General features: G+C 54.2%; 9 protein-coding genes across 9 annotated transcripts; 5 read left to right on the top strand and 4 right to left on the bottom strand.

Annotated features, from left to right (window-relative positions):
* Positions 1–713: 713 nt before the first annotated feature.
* On the top strand, positions 714–1,152 carry BAUCODRAFT_63959 (uncharacterized protein; the record flags this gene model as incomplete). Its single annotated transcript, XM_007674381.1, has 2 exons — positions 714–959; positions 1,015–1,152. The coding sequence occupies 2 exons, from the start codon at positions 714–716 to the stop codon at positions 1,150–1,152; spliced, it is 384 nt and encodes a 127-aa protein (XP_007672571.1).
* An 828-nt stretch (positions 1,153–1,980) lies between these two features.
* BAUCODRAFT_62608 (uncharacterized protein) lies at positions 1,981–3,342 on the top strand (the record flags this gene model as incomplete). Its single annotated transcript, XM_007674380.1, has 1 exon — positions 1,981–3,342. One exon carries the CDS (start codon positions 1,981–1,983, stop codon positions 3,340–3,342), a length of 1,362 nt encoding a protein of 453 aa, XP_007672570.1.
* A 185-nt stretch (positions 3,343–3,527) lies between these two features.
* BAUCODRAFT_361780 (uncharacterized protein) lies at positions 3,528–7,703 on the bottom strand. Its single transcript, XM_007674379.1, has one exon. It carries the CDS (start codon positions 7,494–7,496, stop codon positions 3,714–3,716), a length of 3,783 nt encoding a protein of 1,260 aa, XP_007672569.1. The 5' UTR covers positions 7,497–7,703; the 3' UTR covers positions 3,528–3,713.
* Positions 7,704–7,841: 138 nt separating this feature from the next.
* Positions 7,842–8,693, top strand: BAUCODRAFT_64122 (uncharacterized protein; the record flags this gene model as incomplete). Its single annotated transcript, XM_007674378.1, has 1 exon — positions 7,842–8,693. The coding sequence occupies one exon, from the start codon at positions 7,842–7,844 to the stop codon at positions 8,691–8,693; it is 852 nt and encodes a 283-aa protein (XP_007672568.1).
* A 40-nt stretch (positions 8,694–8,733) lies between these two features.
* BAUCODRAFT_64026 (uncharacterized protein) lies at positions 8,734–9,585 on the bottom strand (the record flags this gene model as incomplete). The annotated part of the gene is made up of 2 exons (XM_007674377.1): positions 8,734–9,101; positions 9,150–9,585. The coding sequence occupies 2 exons, from the start codon at positions 9,583–9,585 to the stop codon at positions 8,734–8,736; spliced, it is 804 nt and encodes a 267-aa protein (XP_007672567.1).
* Positions 9,586–10,002: 417 nt separating this feature from the next.
* BAUCODRAFT_145379 (uncharacterized protein) lies at positions 10,003–11,519 on the bottom strand (the record flags this gene model as incomplete). Its single annotated transcript, XM_007674376.1, has 3 exons — positions 10,003–11,074; positions 11,126–11,241; positions 11,352–11,519. The coding sequence occupies 3 exons, from the start codon at positions 11,517–11,519 to the stop codon at positions 10,003–10,005; spliced, it is 1,356 nt and encodes a 451-aa protein (XP_007672566.1).
* Positions 11,520–12,116: 597 nt separating this feature from the next.
* On the top strand, positions 12,117–13,022 carry BAUCODRAFT_63832 (uncharacterized protein; the record flags this gene model as incomplete). Its single annotated transcript, XM_007674375.1, has 2 exons — positions 12,117–12,381; positions 12,442–13,022. The coding sequence occupies 2 exons, from the start codon at positions 12,117–12,119 to the stop codon at positions 13,020–13,022; spliced, it is 846 nt and encodes a 281-aa protein (XP_007672565.1).
* Positions 13,023–13,035: 13 nt separating this feature from the next.
* Positions 13,036–13,676, bottom strand: BAUCODRAFT_30514 (uncharacterized protein). Its single transcript, XM_007674374.1, has 3 exons — positions 13,587–13,676; positions 13,482–13,536; positions 13,036–13,429 (listed from the first exon to the last, which is right to left on the bottom strand). Exons 1-3 carry the CDS (start codon positions 13,621–13,623, stop codon positions 13,117–13,119), a joined length of 405 nt encoding a protein of 134 aa, XP_007672564.1. The 5' UTR covers positions 13,624–13,676; the 3' UTR covers positions 13,036–13,116.
* Positions 13,677–13,890: 214 nt separating this feature from the next.
* On the top strand, positions 13,891–14,601 carry BAUCODRAFT_42746 (uncharacterized protein; the record flags this gene model as incomplete). The annotated part of the gene is made up of 1 exon (XM_007674373.1): positions 13,891–14,601. A coding segment is annotated over one exon (711 nt), but the record flags the coding sequence as incomplete, so codon positions are not given.
* Between the last annotated feature and the right edge of the window lie 6 nt (positions 14,602–14,607).

The raw sequence follows: 14,607 nt of genomic DNA, 5'->3' as shown, positions 1-14,607 counted from the left end.
ACCAGCAGAGGGATTCTAGAAGGGTTCCGTTCGTACCGAAGCGTCGCAGTAAGTCCGACTTGCTGCTCCTCTTCCTTCTCAGTAAGCGAGGATCAGCGAACAAGCGAGCAGGACAGAAAGCGCCATTCGGTAGACTTCAGGCGACGGGGCACTTCTTCCCATCGCCGACCCCACGTAGCATGGTAATCTACTGCGGCACCCGCACCTTGCGTGAGCATCCAGTGCCAAGGCATTGGTTAGCTACCCTACGCTTGTTCCTCCCTTTCCCCAACACGAAGGTTAGGTTGGGTCGCTTATCTGACCTTTTATTGCCACACTGCAGCGAGCTGCTCTCTACACGACTACAGCACTACCTTCTGTAGCTACAAGCCAGATTCCCATTACAATTCTCTACCAGCATCGGTTCGCCCACAGACTCTCATCGCTGTCGCTACCCTTTCCTCTTGCAATACCGACATGCTTGGCTACCGGCCGCGGCTTGCGGCACATTCCGTCTCCGACAGAACAGTCAGCATCCGCAAACGCTCCACGCTACGAAGGTGAGATGGTGAAGTCATGACTGATGCATCGCTGGTGAACAATCTCTCTCCGTCGTATTATACCGATCCTAACTTCTTCGTGCGTGCTGCGCTGAACAACACATCCGTTTTCGGCAAAAACTTGCAGCAATTGCAGGCCTACTTTCTTACATACTCAACTCAAGTTTCAGCGGCATGTCCTGGTTTGGCGTTGGAAGTAACAACAAGCAGCCTACACCAAGCACACCAGAACCGTCAAAGGACGGTGGCTACATAGCGCCAGATCGGTCTGCAAGAGCGCAGTGTTGGGAGGGTCGCGATACCTTCTTCAAATGCTTGGACAAGCATGGCATCGTCGATAGCGTGAAGGAGGACGAAAAGGCCAGGCAAGCGTGCGCGCCGGAGTTGGCAGAGTTTGAGAAGTGCTGCGCTTCAAGTTGGGTATGAACAAGGTAGGCATGGAGGGGGGGGAAATTATGCTAATGCGCTTGGGTAGGTGACCTACTTCAAGAAGCGAAGAGTAATGGAGCATCAACGTGAGCTTACATTAAAGAAGCTGAACGCGGAGCATGCCACACCGCTGGATGCTTCGACGGCAGGCGGAGCGGGCGCTGCTGCTTTACGAGGAAGATGATGAGGATGCAAGATTGCATGCTTGCATAACATCAGTCCACTTTGGCGGGTCGAACACCTATTACTGCGACCTGAACCATCTGGCAGAGCTTAGTGCATTCCGAACTAGAATGTCGTTGCCCCTGACGCTACATCGTCCATTCGCAGTCGGTGCGAGAGCGATGTGTTTTCAGTCGCATGGAGATCGTCCGATCGGTACGAGCCAAAGGGAAAGGCCTGCTCAACACGAAACAATACGCAATGTAAAGCAGCGCAGGTGTGCCGGCGGCCTAAGACGAAGTCCAACAGCTGAGCGCATTTGGAGAGAAAGGCAGCATTGTGACGGTCTGCCGCTCAACGTTACTGAAGCGGCGACAGGTGCCAGAGTTGGTGGGAACATGGTCTCGGTGAGAGATCCGCTGATTGCAGAAAGTCCAATATCGAATATTCCGCTCTAGCATACCTACACTCGTCCGCGTCCGTTAGCTTCGTATTCTGCCCTACTGTCGAGACCTTGATTGCGATTTAGTAGCGTTTCAGATCTGGAGCGTCTACTCCGTGGGGTGTGGATTTAGCACCGCCGCCGCGAGGCTTGTCCTGCGTCACCTCATACAGACGGTACCACGTGCGCCAGACACACGAGCATCCTCCGTTCTCTGCCAATGTCCGTCGCTTTTCCGCCTTCATAGTCCTTATCTATCTGCAGTAGAACGAGCTTTTGTCCTTACGTTGCCACACTTGTCCACACATTCTCTACTTGGCAAGTGAGTCGCAGCGTCACTCTGTCTACCTGTAGCCCACGATGGTCCTAGGCAGGAAGTCGCCCACCGCTTCGCCCACCATCAACGGAATGACGGCCTCTTCAGATCATCTGGAACCCTCAACACCAGTGTCTGCGAGCTCAACTCGAACCAATTCGCCAATGTCGTCCGAGAAAGTGCAAGATGGCAAGGCACCAGACGACGTTAGCAAGTTAAAGACCTTCCTGTCCATTCTTAAACGCTTCATCGGTGTCACAGATATGGCCGCAGTGCGGTTCAGTCTGCCGGCGCAACTGATGGAACCCATACCAAACCTGGAGTACTGGCATTACCTCGACCGGCCCGAGACGTTCGTGACGATAGGAGATAGCGATGAGCCATTGGAACGAATGCTAGCAGCGTTGCGGTTCTGGTTCACGAAAGATCTGAAGTACGTGCATGGCAAGCCGTGTAAGCCATACAACAGCACGTTAGGCGAGTTCTTCCGCTGTTTATGGGAGGTGGAGGACTCGGCACCTGTACCAACTGGCGCGGGATCAAGCACACATCAGACCATTGGGACCTCAAAAGGCCAGTCGGTGAAAGTCAGCTACCTGACCGAGCAGACGTCGCATCACCCACCTGTGTCCGCCTTCTATGTGGAATGTCCGGATAAGGGCATCTCTGCCTGCGGATACGACCAGCTGAGCGCCAAGTTCACCGGCACGAGCATCAAAGTCACACCCGGCCAATGCAATAAAGGCATCTTCCTCACGGTACATCGACGGGGTGGTGAAGAGTACGTAATGACACATCCTGCCGCCTACCTCGTCGGCCTTCTGCGCGGTAACTTGCATGTCACGGTCTCGGATACTTGCTTTGTCACTTGCGAGAAGACAGGAATCAAGGTGCTCCTGCACTACCTAGAGGAAGGTTACTTTGGCAAGACGCAAAACAAGCTCGAGGGTGTAATATACAAATGCGATGTTTCCCGAGACAACACTACCAGGATCAAAGACGTGCCGGACAAAGACGTACTCGGCAGGCTCGACGGCACATGGACAGATAAGATCTACTACTCCGCTGGCTCAACCGACTTCAAGAAAGTCCCCGAGTCTGACCGCATCCTCCTTGTCGATGTGAACCCACTTCGTCCCGTCCCCAAAGTCTGTCCGCCACCAGACGAGCAACTACCGAACGAGAGCAGGCGCTTCTGGAACGATGTTACGGAGAGCATCATGGCGAAGCAATATAATGCCGCGACGAACCGGAAGCAGGAGCTTGAGGAGCGGCAGCGGGAACGAGCGGCGGAGAGGAAGGCACAACATAAGGAGTGGAGGCCGAGGTTCTTCACCCATGCGACCGAGGACAATGGCAGACCGGAGTTGACTGAGGAAGGGAGGATGGCGATGCAGGGGTTGCATGATGGGAGGTGGCATCTCGATCCACCGGAGGAGTATGGTGCGCTGTGATGCTGACGCAAATGAGACTTGAAGCTTGGCCTAGAGTATATACCAGTCGCAAGGCGTTCGGCGCTTTGATCTGTACGACATGCACTGCTGATGCGGATTCACCTGCCATGCAGCTGAGATCTGGTAGATACTCGGTGGAATGAGGACATGATGTGCGACACACGGTTACGGGCATCCCAATCGGATTAACGGTGCTGGCTTTGTGGTAGCGCCATCAGCAAGTCGTGAACTGGGCTATGAGGTAGAGATTTTGACACAATGCTTAGCGTGATTGGAAACGCGCACTCAGTACTCACATGATCGACTTAGATCCGCCGGTGCTGGCAGAAGGTAGCAAACAATAGATGACCTCCAACTCCTATGCTTGAACGCTAGATCACCAAAACGTCCTGCGTGACGGTTGCCGCGGCCTCTACGTTGCCCGCTAAAGCAAAGATCTGCTGCAGCGCAAACGCCGCCTCCATCGCGAAGTCCTCCGCTTGAACAGTAGTGTGTGCCCCGATGTGACCCTCGGAGCGCGCCTCTTCCTGCACAGCCGCGCTCATGCCAACCACCTTCTCGTAACTTGGAATCGCCAAATGCGTCAGGCCCAACACGTGCCACACCTTCGCCATGTTGTACTCTGCTTCCTGGCGAAGGATCACTCGATTGGTGGCAAGTCGCATGTCGTAGTAACGCCGCACAAACGACAACCCTTGCTGGATGCCAAACTGTCTGTTCTCTGAGACCCGCTTCATGGCGTTGTGAATGTATGTGAGTCCGAGACTCAGGATGATCGACGGGTTGTCCGGCTCGATCGCAAGGGCTCGCAGATAGTACGCCAGGGATGACTGCCCACCGTGCTTCGCTAACGCCATGATGTTTGCGTACAGAGTGAGCACGCCCGCATCGAGCTGGCCAGTCTCCGATCCATACCTATTGAGACGCGTTTCGAGAGTAGGAAGATCTGAGCCATGTGGTATCTGCTGTCGTAGCTCTGGTGGCAGGACCATGTAATCTATACCCTTCAGCGAACGTATAACGAACTTTTGTGTCGGGTCGAAGTCGAAGCCATTGTTCTCGCCGTAACATAATCGCGTCCCGCCTGCAAGGAGGTGAAAGGGTATGCTAGCTCGCGCATCACTTTTGGTAATGTAATTACGGGCGATATCGGCGATAGCGTGGCTGTCATTGAATTGCAAAGCACAGCAGAGTGCGACGGCATTGCTCATGTCAAAGAAGATTCGGTCGTAGTAGAAAATGGTCGCTTTCAGCAGGATGTCGTACAGTATTTCGTAAGACCGGGCGTAATCTGCCCGAGCGGCCCAGAGCAGGGCGAGGTTGGAAAGGATGCGGTGCCAGTCTCCGAGCAGTATGCCTTTGAAATCTGTCGGCGTCTGTGCGGCTAGGCGTGAGTTTTGATTGCCAGCATCGTCAGCGCTGTCATCCCTGCGGACTCTGGGTCGTCCGCGGGTTGGTTGCACGTTTGGGTTGCGCTCCTTGAGCGGGAAGAAAGCACGCTCTTGCCGGAAAGTCTCGGCCAATCCACCTGCGAGCTCTAGCCACTCCTCTGCATCCTCCCCGTCCATGTCTTGCTCTACAGACGGCCAGAGGTGCTCAGCTCGTTGATAAACCTCATCGACATCCGAACTCACTAGAGGTGTTGGACGCTCCTCAGCACCCTCTACCGCACCATTCGCTCCCTTGGGTAAGCGGTGAAAGCGCCTCTGTACGGGTGGAAGTGGTAGATCATGAGCCTTCACCACCTCTCGATGACCAAGACGGATTAACTCCTCACAAAGCGGCAATGCCTCTTCTTTCCACCCCTGACGTACGAACATCTTTGCCAAGTCCACCCGGCCTTGCTTGTTCAGCGGATCGGCTCTGATTAAGGCTCGAAGGGTATCCTCCGCGTCTTCATAGCGGCCAGTGCCAATATAAGCTTGCGCAAGTCCAAGCGAAACGACCTCATGTGTGCCTTGCAGGTGAGGAAGCATAGGCTCGTAGAATTGCAGTGCGTAATCGTACATGAGGTGGTCTTTCAATGTTTCGGACACGATGTCGAACAGATCAACATGATCGGCCATCTCGTTGGTGAACGCGAGGAGGTGGTTCAGATGGCGCATTGCTTCTTCGTGATGTGACATGCCCATTTTGACACGGAAGATGCCTAACTTGATGCGAAGATCAAGTGGCAGTCCCTGACCGAACAAAGCCTTGTCACGACTTGCCTTGCCCTGCTGGAATTCCCCGACGAAGACTCGTCGCTCCCCGTGGTCGATGTCAAACTCCTTGTCATCCCCTTCGTGCTTCTCCCAGAAGGACTCGTCTGCGCGACCGAGTATGTACCGAGCGAATCGCTTCACTTTACGAAGCCCGTCCTGAAAGACGCTAAGTTTGCGGAGGCCATCATCCCGAGTGGTACCGTGGCGGTCAACGAGTTGCGCATAAAGGTCGAGATGTGACCACAAAGCTTCGCGCTCCTTGTCATCCAGACCCGCGAACTCAGTCTTTCTTGCCTCGAAAGCTTTTTCATAGGCTTCCTTCGCCTTGGGAATGTCATCAGTCTCCCTAAGACAGAGTTGCGCATACGTCTCCGCGTTTTCGAAGTCACCAGGGTTCAGCCAGGATAGAAAGCTGCACTCATGGCGCGCTTTGGCATTTCTACCGACTGCAATTAGCATATCACGCATCCCTCTGCGTATGGTCGCTTGTAGTTCACGGTCTTCGATCCCCATTCGCTTTTGTAGATTGGCCGACATGCTGTAGCAATACAGCGCTTGGTCTGCGACTTCAGACCAAGATAGCTCGTGTCTCAGTACACTGATGGTGCGTTCTGCGGACTCGATCCACAGCGATGAATCCTTTGCGACGACAGCCCCAGTCATCAGGGCACCTACAGAGTCCGCTTTGCGATGGAGCTTCTCTAAGATCTCGGATAACAGAGTATGGGCTGATCGAACTTCCGGATTGGTCTGAACGGCTAGCTGTGCGGAGGAAAGGGCATCATCGAGCTTGCCTTCCATCAATGCCGAGATCGCTTGAGTTTGTAGGCCTTTGAACTCCTTGCCCGGGTCAACGGGTTTGCGCGGACCAGAACGCCTACCTCGCTTTGGCTCTCCTTCACCTCTGCCGCCATTCTGACCCCGCCCACGGCCACGGCCTTGGGCGCTTTTTTGCTGGATTCGCGCCTCAGCCTTAGCTTTGGCAGCGTCATGCGTTGTGCCGACGAGCGCCCACTTCCAGCTACGGCGTCCACGACCGCGTCCACGACCACGCGGCCTCCCTCGTACGCTCTCTGGTCCTGCGAGACCGCTGCTATGCTCATGGACGTTATCGTGGACATATGAAAGTCCGGGCCCACGATCCAGTAGGTCTTCGTCAAGTTCAAAGCCGCCAAGAGGGTCGAGGGTCTGCTGAAAGAACGCATTTGCTACAGGAGCTCCCTGAATTGTTAGGTCCTCCTCGGGGAAGGCGTGGTAAGTCTCAGGAAGCTCGACATGGTGCTTCGTATTAGTTTGTCCGAACCCTAGATTCTTGGTTGATTGCCAATAATGTTGTGCCGCAGCCTGTCGTCGCAACGCCGCAGCAAGCCCGTCGTCGCCCTCGCTAGGGGCATCATCCACATCCACATGCGGCTCCAGGGCATTGTCCGTGGATTCGGTTGTTGGCCGTTGAGAGTTCTGCAACCCGCGAAGCTCGTCAAACCTCGCCAATGTGGCTGACGACAGATATGACCGGCCCGGTGCCGGACGTTTGGGCTGCGCGGTGCGTTTTTGAATGCCGTTTGGACTTGCACGCTTACGAGGTCGTCCCGGCTTGCGTCTAGGCTCAACTGCAATTGGGCCAGCCGTGTCGGCACCGACAACATCTGCGCAGTCGCCACCGTCGAAGGTTTCACCATGGCCGTAGGCACCATGGTACCCATTCGCGTCCGCATAGCGGTCTGAGTACTCGTAGGAATCTTGATCTTCAATGCTTTGATCGACACTGGCATGCCGGGTCTCGCTTGCGGCTTCGGCTCTCTCGGGTCCGCCTACGTGATCATGCTGTGTGTTATGATCAAAGAGCAGAGGGGTTTCATTAAACTCTTCGATAGATATGTGATCATTATCGCCGTAATCATCGTAGTGATGCTCCGCATACGCCTCACCGGCATCGTCTTCTTCTGACATTCTGCTGTCACCCTCCGCTGAAGTGTCTCTGGATGCTGTGCCACCGAGGTCTGATCATGGATGCGGTTCGACAAAAAGCAATCTCCGCGCTGTTCAATGTGACGAGCAATGTCAGCGAGGTTCTTCGGAGGCCACAACGAGTAGCCTCGTGAACATCTGAGTTGATAGCTTTTGTCCGGGCTGGTGAAGCCGTGATTCGACGTCGAAATCAATCCAAGACTTCGGCAGTCGGATTCTGCACGACGGGGACGGCCCGAACTCAACCGCAGTTTCCCTATGAGGAACATCCGCATCCACGACTTTGGCCTTCTTACGGTTATCGCGTAAAACCCTCGAAGAGCGGCGATGGAGAGCCCGACAGACTGGACTGCTACGGCTCCCTTTTCGCCTTCGAAAGCCAAAGCTCAGCAGGCTCAAGCCAGAGACTGGGCGTCGGTGGATTCGTGGCTCGTTAAGGTCTACGGTAGGCGAGTACCAAGCGTTGAACGGAATGAAGAGACACTCCAGGTGCTGTTGAGTCTTGCAACCCGTAACGAGACTGCCGATGATCAACATGCAGCAATCGACCTTGTCGAGAAAGCCGCTCTCCGATCCTTGAAACGTCAAGATGATCTGGGGGACCGTGTCATCGAAACAGCCATGTGCTCGTTCGGTCTCGCTGGACATGACGGTGTACAAGCACTTGCTGAGACTGCTACCTTGCTTGGAGCGACCAATACTTTAGACATGGCAGCGAAGCTATGTGATCTCAGCACGCTTCACTTTGACCTCGAGCAGCAAGTCGAGCGAGCGGGTGCCCAGCGAGATACACTAACTAAGGAATGTAACCGAGCCATGCTAGCTCTGCAAGAGCTACAGAGCAACCAATTCCAGCATCCCGTCATTGTTCATGAGCAGATTGCCGAATGGAGTCGCAGTGCCAGGCAGCTCAAGGCCAAGCTTGTTGAATACGATGAGCGGTTGAGCGCGCTGCATGCTAATATTGCTGGCGAATCCCTCTGTGTCGAGCTCATGAAGCAGAACTTTGATCTCGAGGAACTTCGCCAGCGATTGAACATGATCAACACGGACATTTCACCCTTCCAGCATTTACCTTCCGATGGCACCTTGGCGAGGAAGGAACTGAGTGGCCTGAAGAACGAGCTGCAGACGCTGCTGTTGCGGCGGAATGACCTCTTTGAACAGTTGGTTGACTGAGCGCCGGGGTAAGATATGTCGCCACCCGGGGGTTTGTAAACTAAAGCTCGGAGCAGAAGGCTGCTATTTCTCTTGCCACCTGCTCACCGGCCTCTATGCAGTGCCAGTGACCTACACCGGACATCACGGTAAGCTTCTTGCTGGTAGAGCCTAGACGGTCGTGAATGTACTGGCAGCCTTCTAGAGGAGCTGACTTATCTTCCTCGCCGGCGAGAATAAGCACTGGAACCTTAACTGTCTTAAATCCGCCCGGAGGTTCCCTCATCTTCATGATAACATCGCAATGCGATGCGTACGAAGTCGGGTCTTGGCCAAGAATGAGCTCGCGGATTATCGCCCGCTGTAAAGGTGTACTCTTCGCATTGGTGGCCGAGGTAGGAATGGTGTTAGCCAACGGCTCCATGCCGTCTAATACGATCAGCAACGCATTTTAAACTCTGAGCGACCCACACAGACCTGTCTTGACGGTGTCTATACGGGATTGAAACATCTCTGGTTTCACAGAAGCTGGGTTGACCGGACCGATTGCGACAATGCCAAGTGGTCTATCTGGATGTTTCGCAGCAATTGTACAGACCATTGTACCACCCATGGAGTGACCAGCTACGACAGCTTTTGTAATGCTAAGATGATCCATGAGCCCGACAACGTCGTCAGCCAACTCCTCCAGCGTCAGAGTTTCACCTTGTGACTTTGACCGAGCCGCGCCATATGTGTCCAGCGCTATGCAGCGGTAAGTTGGTAAATATGCTATGACAGGCAAGTAGTAGTTTTGCGACGAGCCGAGCCCATGGATCATCAGTATAGGAGCATGGCCACTTCCACGGTTCGGCTCACTGTCCGTGGTGTCATAGTAGTTGATGCGGTGAGCGTTGATTGTGGCGTAAGGCATGGTGTCGAAAGCTTGAGAAGTGGCTAACGAATGAAAGAGAGCCGGGTCATAACGGTACTGCCCAGATTCAGCTTCTGGCGTCGACAATGCCTACCGGATGTAGCTCGGAAAACTACATGTACAGCACAGCAGTAAGTCTAACTGGACCCTGATTGAGTGTTCAGGTTGTCGCATCTTCAACATGTAGACCTCGGCTATATCACGTAGAATGTGATTCGAACGAGATCTCTTCGAGGCAAGACTGATGCATTACTGACAGGCTATCACTGACACACTATATCGGACCCCACAATCGAGTAGCAGCGTGCTAAGGTGGCTCTGATCATGCCACCTCAAGCGTTCTTCGGCCAGCGCTTAGTATTTAATGAGCTACTGACACATCGCCTCCAACACGCTTTCCACTGCAGACCTAGCAGATTATAGATCTCGAACCATCGCCTCGGAGGCCTTCTCAAACTCTGGAGACTTGTAATAGAGGTCTTTGATCGAGTCCTTCTCGGCACCCTTGACAGCGTCCGCAAAGTGGGCACCTGCAGCCGGATGATGCTGGAATAGGTGGTCCTTGAGCAGCCTCTGCGGAACCTCACCCATCCATTGGAAGAGGGAGAAGTCCTGAAACTCATCGGCTCTGAACAGTTCCAGCACCTCAAGCGGTTCGTCATCGGACAGGTTCTCGATGAAATGGCCCATGTTTCTGGGTATAACACCGACGTCACCAGCCATGTAATCGAATGTGCGAGCGTTTCCTTCAGCGGCGAAGACCGTGACGCGGGCACGACCGCGAACAAAGTATGACCACTCGTCAGCGTTCGGGTGCCAATGCATCTCACGCATCGCGCCAGGCTCGATGTCGAGATGGCCTGCAGCGACGGTCTTGGAGATGGGAAAGTTCCTGCTGTCCGTGATGCGAACCTTGCCGCCAGAGCTCACCTTTGGCTCCTGTTCGAGCATGTGGTGAGTGAAATTTAGCTTCGAGCGCTTGAAGGCAGCCGGCTTCTCCTTGTCGATTGAGTCGGGTACTTGCCCCTGGAAGATGTACTTCTCAGATAGTGGGATGTGGTCGAGCAGTTCCGGCGGGACACGGAAATTTTCGGACAGGACAGCGCGAGGCGTATGGGCAAACCAATCTGTCAAGAGAAATGTACTCTCCTCTGAGAAGTCGCCAGAGTCGAAGACCAGAAGGAACTCTGTGCCGTTGGGTCCAAGACCTTGCAGTGAGTGAGGATGGCCGGATGGGAAGTACCACAGGTCGCCGGCTTGGAGGTCATCAATGAACGAGCCGCCTTCGGTGTCAAGAGCCGTAACACGGACGCTGCCATCTAGTACGTATGCCCACTCGGCTTCTTTGTGCCAGTGGAGCTCACGGATGACACCTTCATCAAGACGCATATTGACGCCGGCGATCTCCTTCGATGTTGGCAGCTCGCGTACTGTCGTCTGGCGGGTCCAACCGCCTTCTTCAATACGCGTGTGCGAGTCCGCAAAACTCCTATCTTGTTGTTAGAAGGACATGAATCACATGAGCGTGGCCAAAACGTACCATCTCATGCTGGGCAAGCTGCCGTGGTCGGTGCTTGGTGGTCGAACCATGTCAGGATCCTGCTGTTCTCGCGCTTTGTTGCGCGGACCCAGCACGGTCGTGCCTTTGCCATTGCGCTAGAAGTAGATTAGCATCCTCTCCGTATGTGTTGATCGTTGGCTCTACGCCATTGCACAGGCCCCGCATTCTCAGGCTGCCTTATTGCTAAGAGTGTTGAGTGACTTACGAAAGGTAGAGGCTGCAGTCCTTCGCCAACGGTGTCGACCTTTCGGTCGTATGGGTCACTGTAATCCGGTGTGTACGGGTTCTTATGGTGAGAGCCAAGCGGATGCTGCCTGACTGGAGCCGCCAAGCTCAATGCCGGAAGCAACAGAGCTACGCTTGAGAAGTGCATCTTGACTCGGGGTAATCTGATCACTTGTTTCACTAAGTGGCTTGAAGATATTTCAGAGCAAGATATTGAACAGTGAGCGGATAGAGCGGCCACTCTCCCCTCTCCCCTCTCTTCGCATCATGGCCCTGGTCACCACGTACGTCACGATTTCGGCACGGTATGGACTAATATATCGCGTGCTATCTCCTCTTCAAGAAATCTGTTACGCTGCATTCCAAAGCCATCACAAGCAGCTGGTTGGGGCTACACTAGGAGCGTTGTCATGAGGTATCTTCCCCAAAGCCAACAGGACCTCGTACGGCTCATTGCTCAACCGGCGTCAACAAGCCCAAACTCTAGGGCCGAAGCGGAAGCTCTGGCAACCATTATTCAAGGCGCAAGTTGTTAGCCTAAAATCACAGTCAGAAGAGCAGTAGGCCACGTCAGTATATATCGATCGTTGACGATCCGTGTTCTGTCTGGAAATTCGTTCACTCGCCGGTCCATTCGGCAGTTTTGAGGTTTTTGACCACCGGCCCGCAATATCCGCATTAGCCGATTGCAACAGCAGCATCAGTTCAGAACCGCAACATCTGCGTCTCGGTTTAAGGAGCGAGCATGGCGCAGAACAACACTTATGGAACCGTTTCTGGTGGAGCTCGACATGGCAATGGTTTGCTCAATGGTGCTGATGCCGAACGAGCCGCGTTGCTCGGCAAGCCGGACGGTCATGACAGCCTCACTGCGAAGCTGGGGAGGCACATGACGAGAGACATCAGCAAATCGTGGGGTGATCTGATGCTGTTGGGCTGCTATATCATCACCGGACTGCTAGACAGCAGCAGCGTGCAGGTTTGGGGCAGCTTCGTCAGTATGCAGACAGGTAAGCTAGCGGACTCGTGTCGTTTGTGAGAGAGGCGTCGCTCACGTTATGGGGTCACAGGTAACACGGTCTATCTTGGCTTGGGTCTGGCAGCTCCTTATGCCAGTACTCGTTGGATTCGCGCTGGCATCTCCGTGAGCTGTTTCTGCCTTGGAAGTGCTTTCTTCGCTCGCTATCACCGTTACTTCGGCCAGCGCAAACGCTGGGTCATGGTATCGGCATACACACTGCAACTGCTCATGATCCTTGCGGCGGCCTTGATGGCGACTTTGGGTCCACAAACTGGTCCCTCGGGTGGCGTTACCGTCTGGGTTGCCGTACCTATAGCACTTATCGCTTTTCAGTCTGCAGGACAGGCTGTCACAAGTCGGGTGCTGAGCTACGGCGGCCTAACGAGCGTAGTGTTGACGAGCATCTACTGTGATCTGTTCTCGGATCAAAAGTTGTTCTCGGCTTTCACGGAAAACGTGGAGCGGAATCGGAGGGCTGCCGCTCCGCTCATGGTGCTTGTTGGCGCATTGGCTGGAGGCTTATGGGCACACAGCGAGTGGGGCATGGCAGGCGCCCTATGGACTGGTGTGGTGCTGAAAGCCATGGTGACGGTGGGTTGGCTGCTCTGGAAGGCTGACCCGGATATTTAAGCTTCAAGTCAAGGTCCACTTGCAGAAATTCGTACCCATTACGATCAAGCGATCTGTTACGTGAAACATCGTTTCGTATGGTGGTGCATTCTCTTCATATTTTCGACTTGATCTCTTCCATGAGCTTCTGCAGTCGATCTTTGTCTCCTTGCTGCTGGGGCCAATTGATACCCAAACCCTCTTGCTCATTCGGTTTTGGGATCATGTGGACATGCACATGGTCAACCATTTGATGTGCTATCCGGCCGTTGTTCTGCAGGATGTTGAAGTTCTCCGCACCTGAGGCTCGGGCTATCCGCGACGCAACGGGAAGCAGCTCGGTTAGGTGCTCGTCGGGGATGTCCGTGAGCTTTGCACCGTGGTGCTTGGGGATAACAAGCGTGTGGCCGTAAGCCAGAGGGTTTATACTGAATAGAAGGTGAGCATTAGTTGGTTATATGGCACCCGCGTGCAGCCTACTCGAGGAAGGCCAATGTCTTGTCGCTCTCGAAGACTTTCATCGAGGGTATATCACCTGTTACCGATTAGCTTGACACATCACGGCCTAAGCATCAAGCCATATACCCTTGATGATCTTGCAAAAGACGCAACTCGCAGCCATTTTGAACGCTGACATACAATGACCGACCTTGATGGCATTGCATTGAAGACGGTAGACATGGGGCTTACGCAGGAACGGAAGCGGGGTACGAATCACGAAGTCCTTTTACCTTAGCAGCTAGCATAGGGAGTGAATGTGCGACACACCGTCCATCGCCACTGTCGATGTCAGACAACCGCATATTGCATGGATGGCGGCACCAGCAGTATTACAGATAACCAACTGATAGTCCAGAAGACTGACCTACGACATGCTGCGCCTGAACACTGCACCATTTGCCTTCAGCCTATCGCAGAGCGTGCGGTGGCCGTACCATGCAACCACCTAGCATTCGACTTTCTATGCTTGGTGTCATGGCTCCAAGAGCGCGCAACCTGTCCGCTGTGCAAAGCCAGTATCACAGAGGTGCAGTACGACTGGCGGAGTCCGAATGATTTCAAGACCTACCACGTACCCCCGCCACCCTCTGCTGAGACCGGGGACACTGTAAGCAGGAGCAGGGGACATGGTTCACAAAGATCAACCCTGGCATTCGTACGAAGGAGATCCGGTGCAGGGTCGTCTCTTCACTGGGAAGAGGATCCTGCCCTTAGACGACGTCGCCATGTCTATCACGATCATGCCTTCAGCTTACACGTTGGCGCGAACCCCGTCTCCGGATATTGCGACTTCACACCGATAATATTCTCTGCCTCACCAGAGATGCAGAGTCGCGCTCGCGCGTTCCTGCGCCGGGAGTTGCGAGTCTTCCGCTTTCTTGATGCAGTCCCTAGTGGCGGAAGCCGTGGCTTCTTGATCGAGTTCATCATCGCTGTCCTCAAAGTAAGCGAGCCGAAAGGCGCAGATGGGCGCGCTGAGGACCTCTTGTCGGAATCTGTGGGAAGAGATAACGCGAGATTGCTGTTGCATGAGCTTGAAGCATGGCTGAGAAGCCCATACGCAAGATTGGAAAATTGGGATCAAATGGTGCAGTATGCCGCCGAA

This window comes from Baudoinia panamericana (genome assembly GCF_000338955.1).
Source record: "Baudoinia panamericana UAMH 10762 unplaced genomic scaffold BAUCOscaffold_2, whole genome shotgun sequence".
NCBI lineage: Eukaryota > Fungi > Ascomycota > Dothideomycetes > Mycosphaerellales > Teratosphaeriaceae > Baudoinia > Baudoinia panamericana.
The sequence above is the reverse complement of the archived record's forward strand: the minus strand, read 5'-3'. Positions and strand labels throughout refer to the sequence as shown.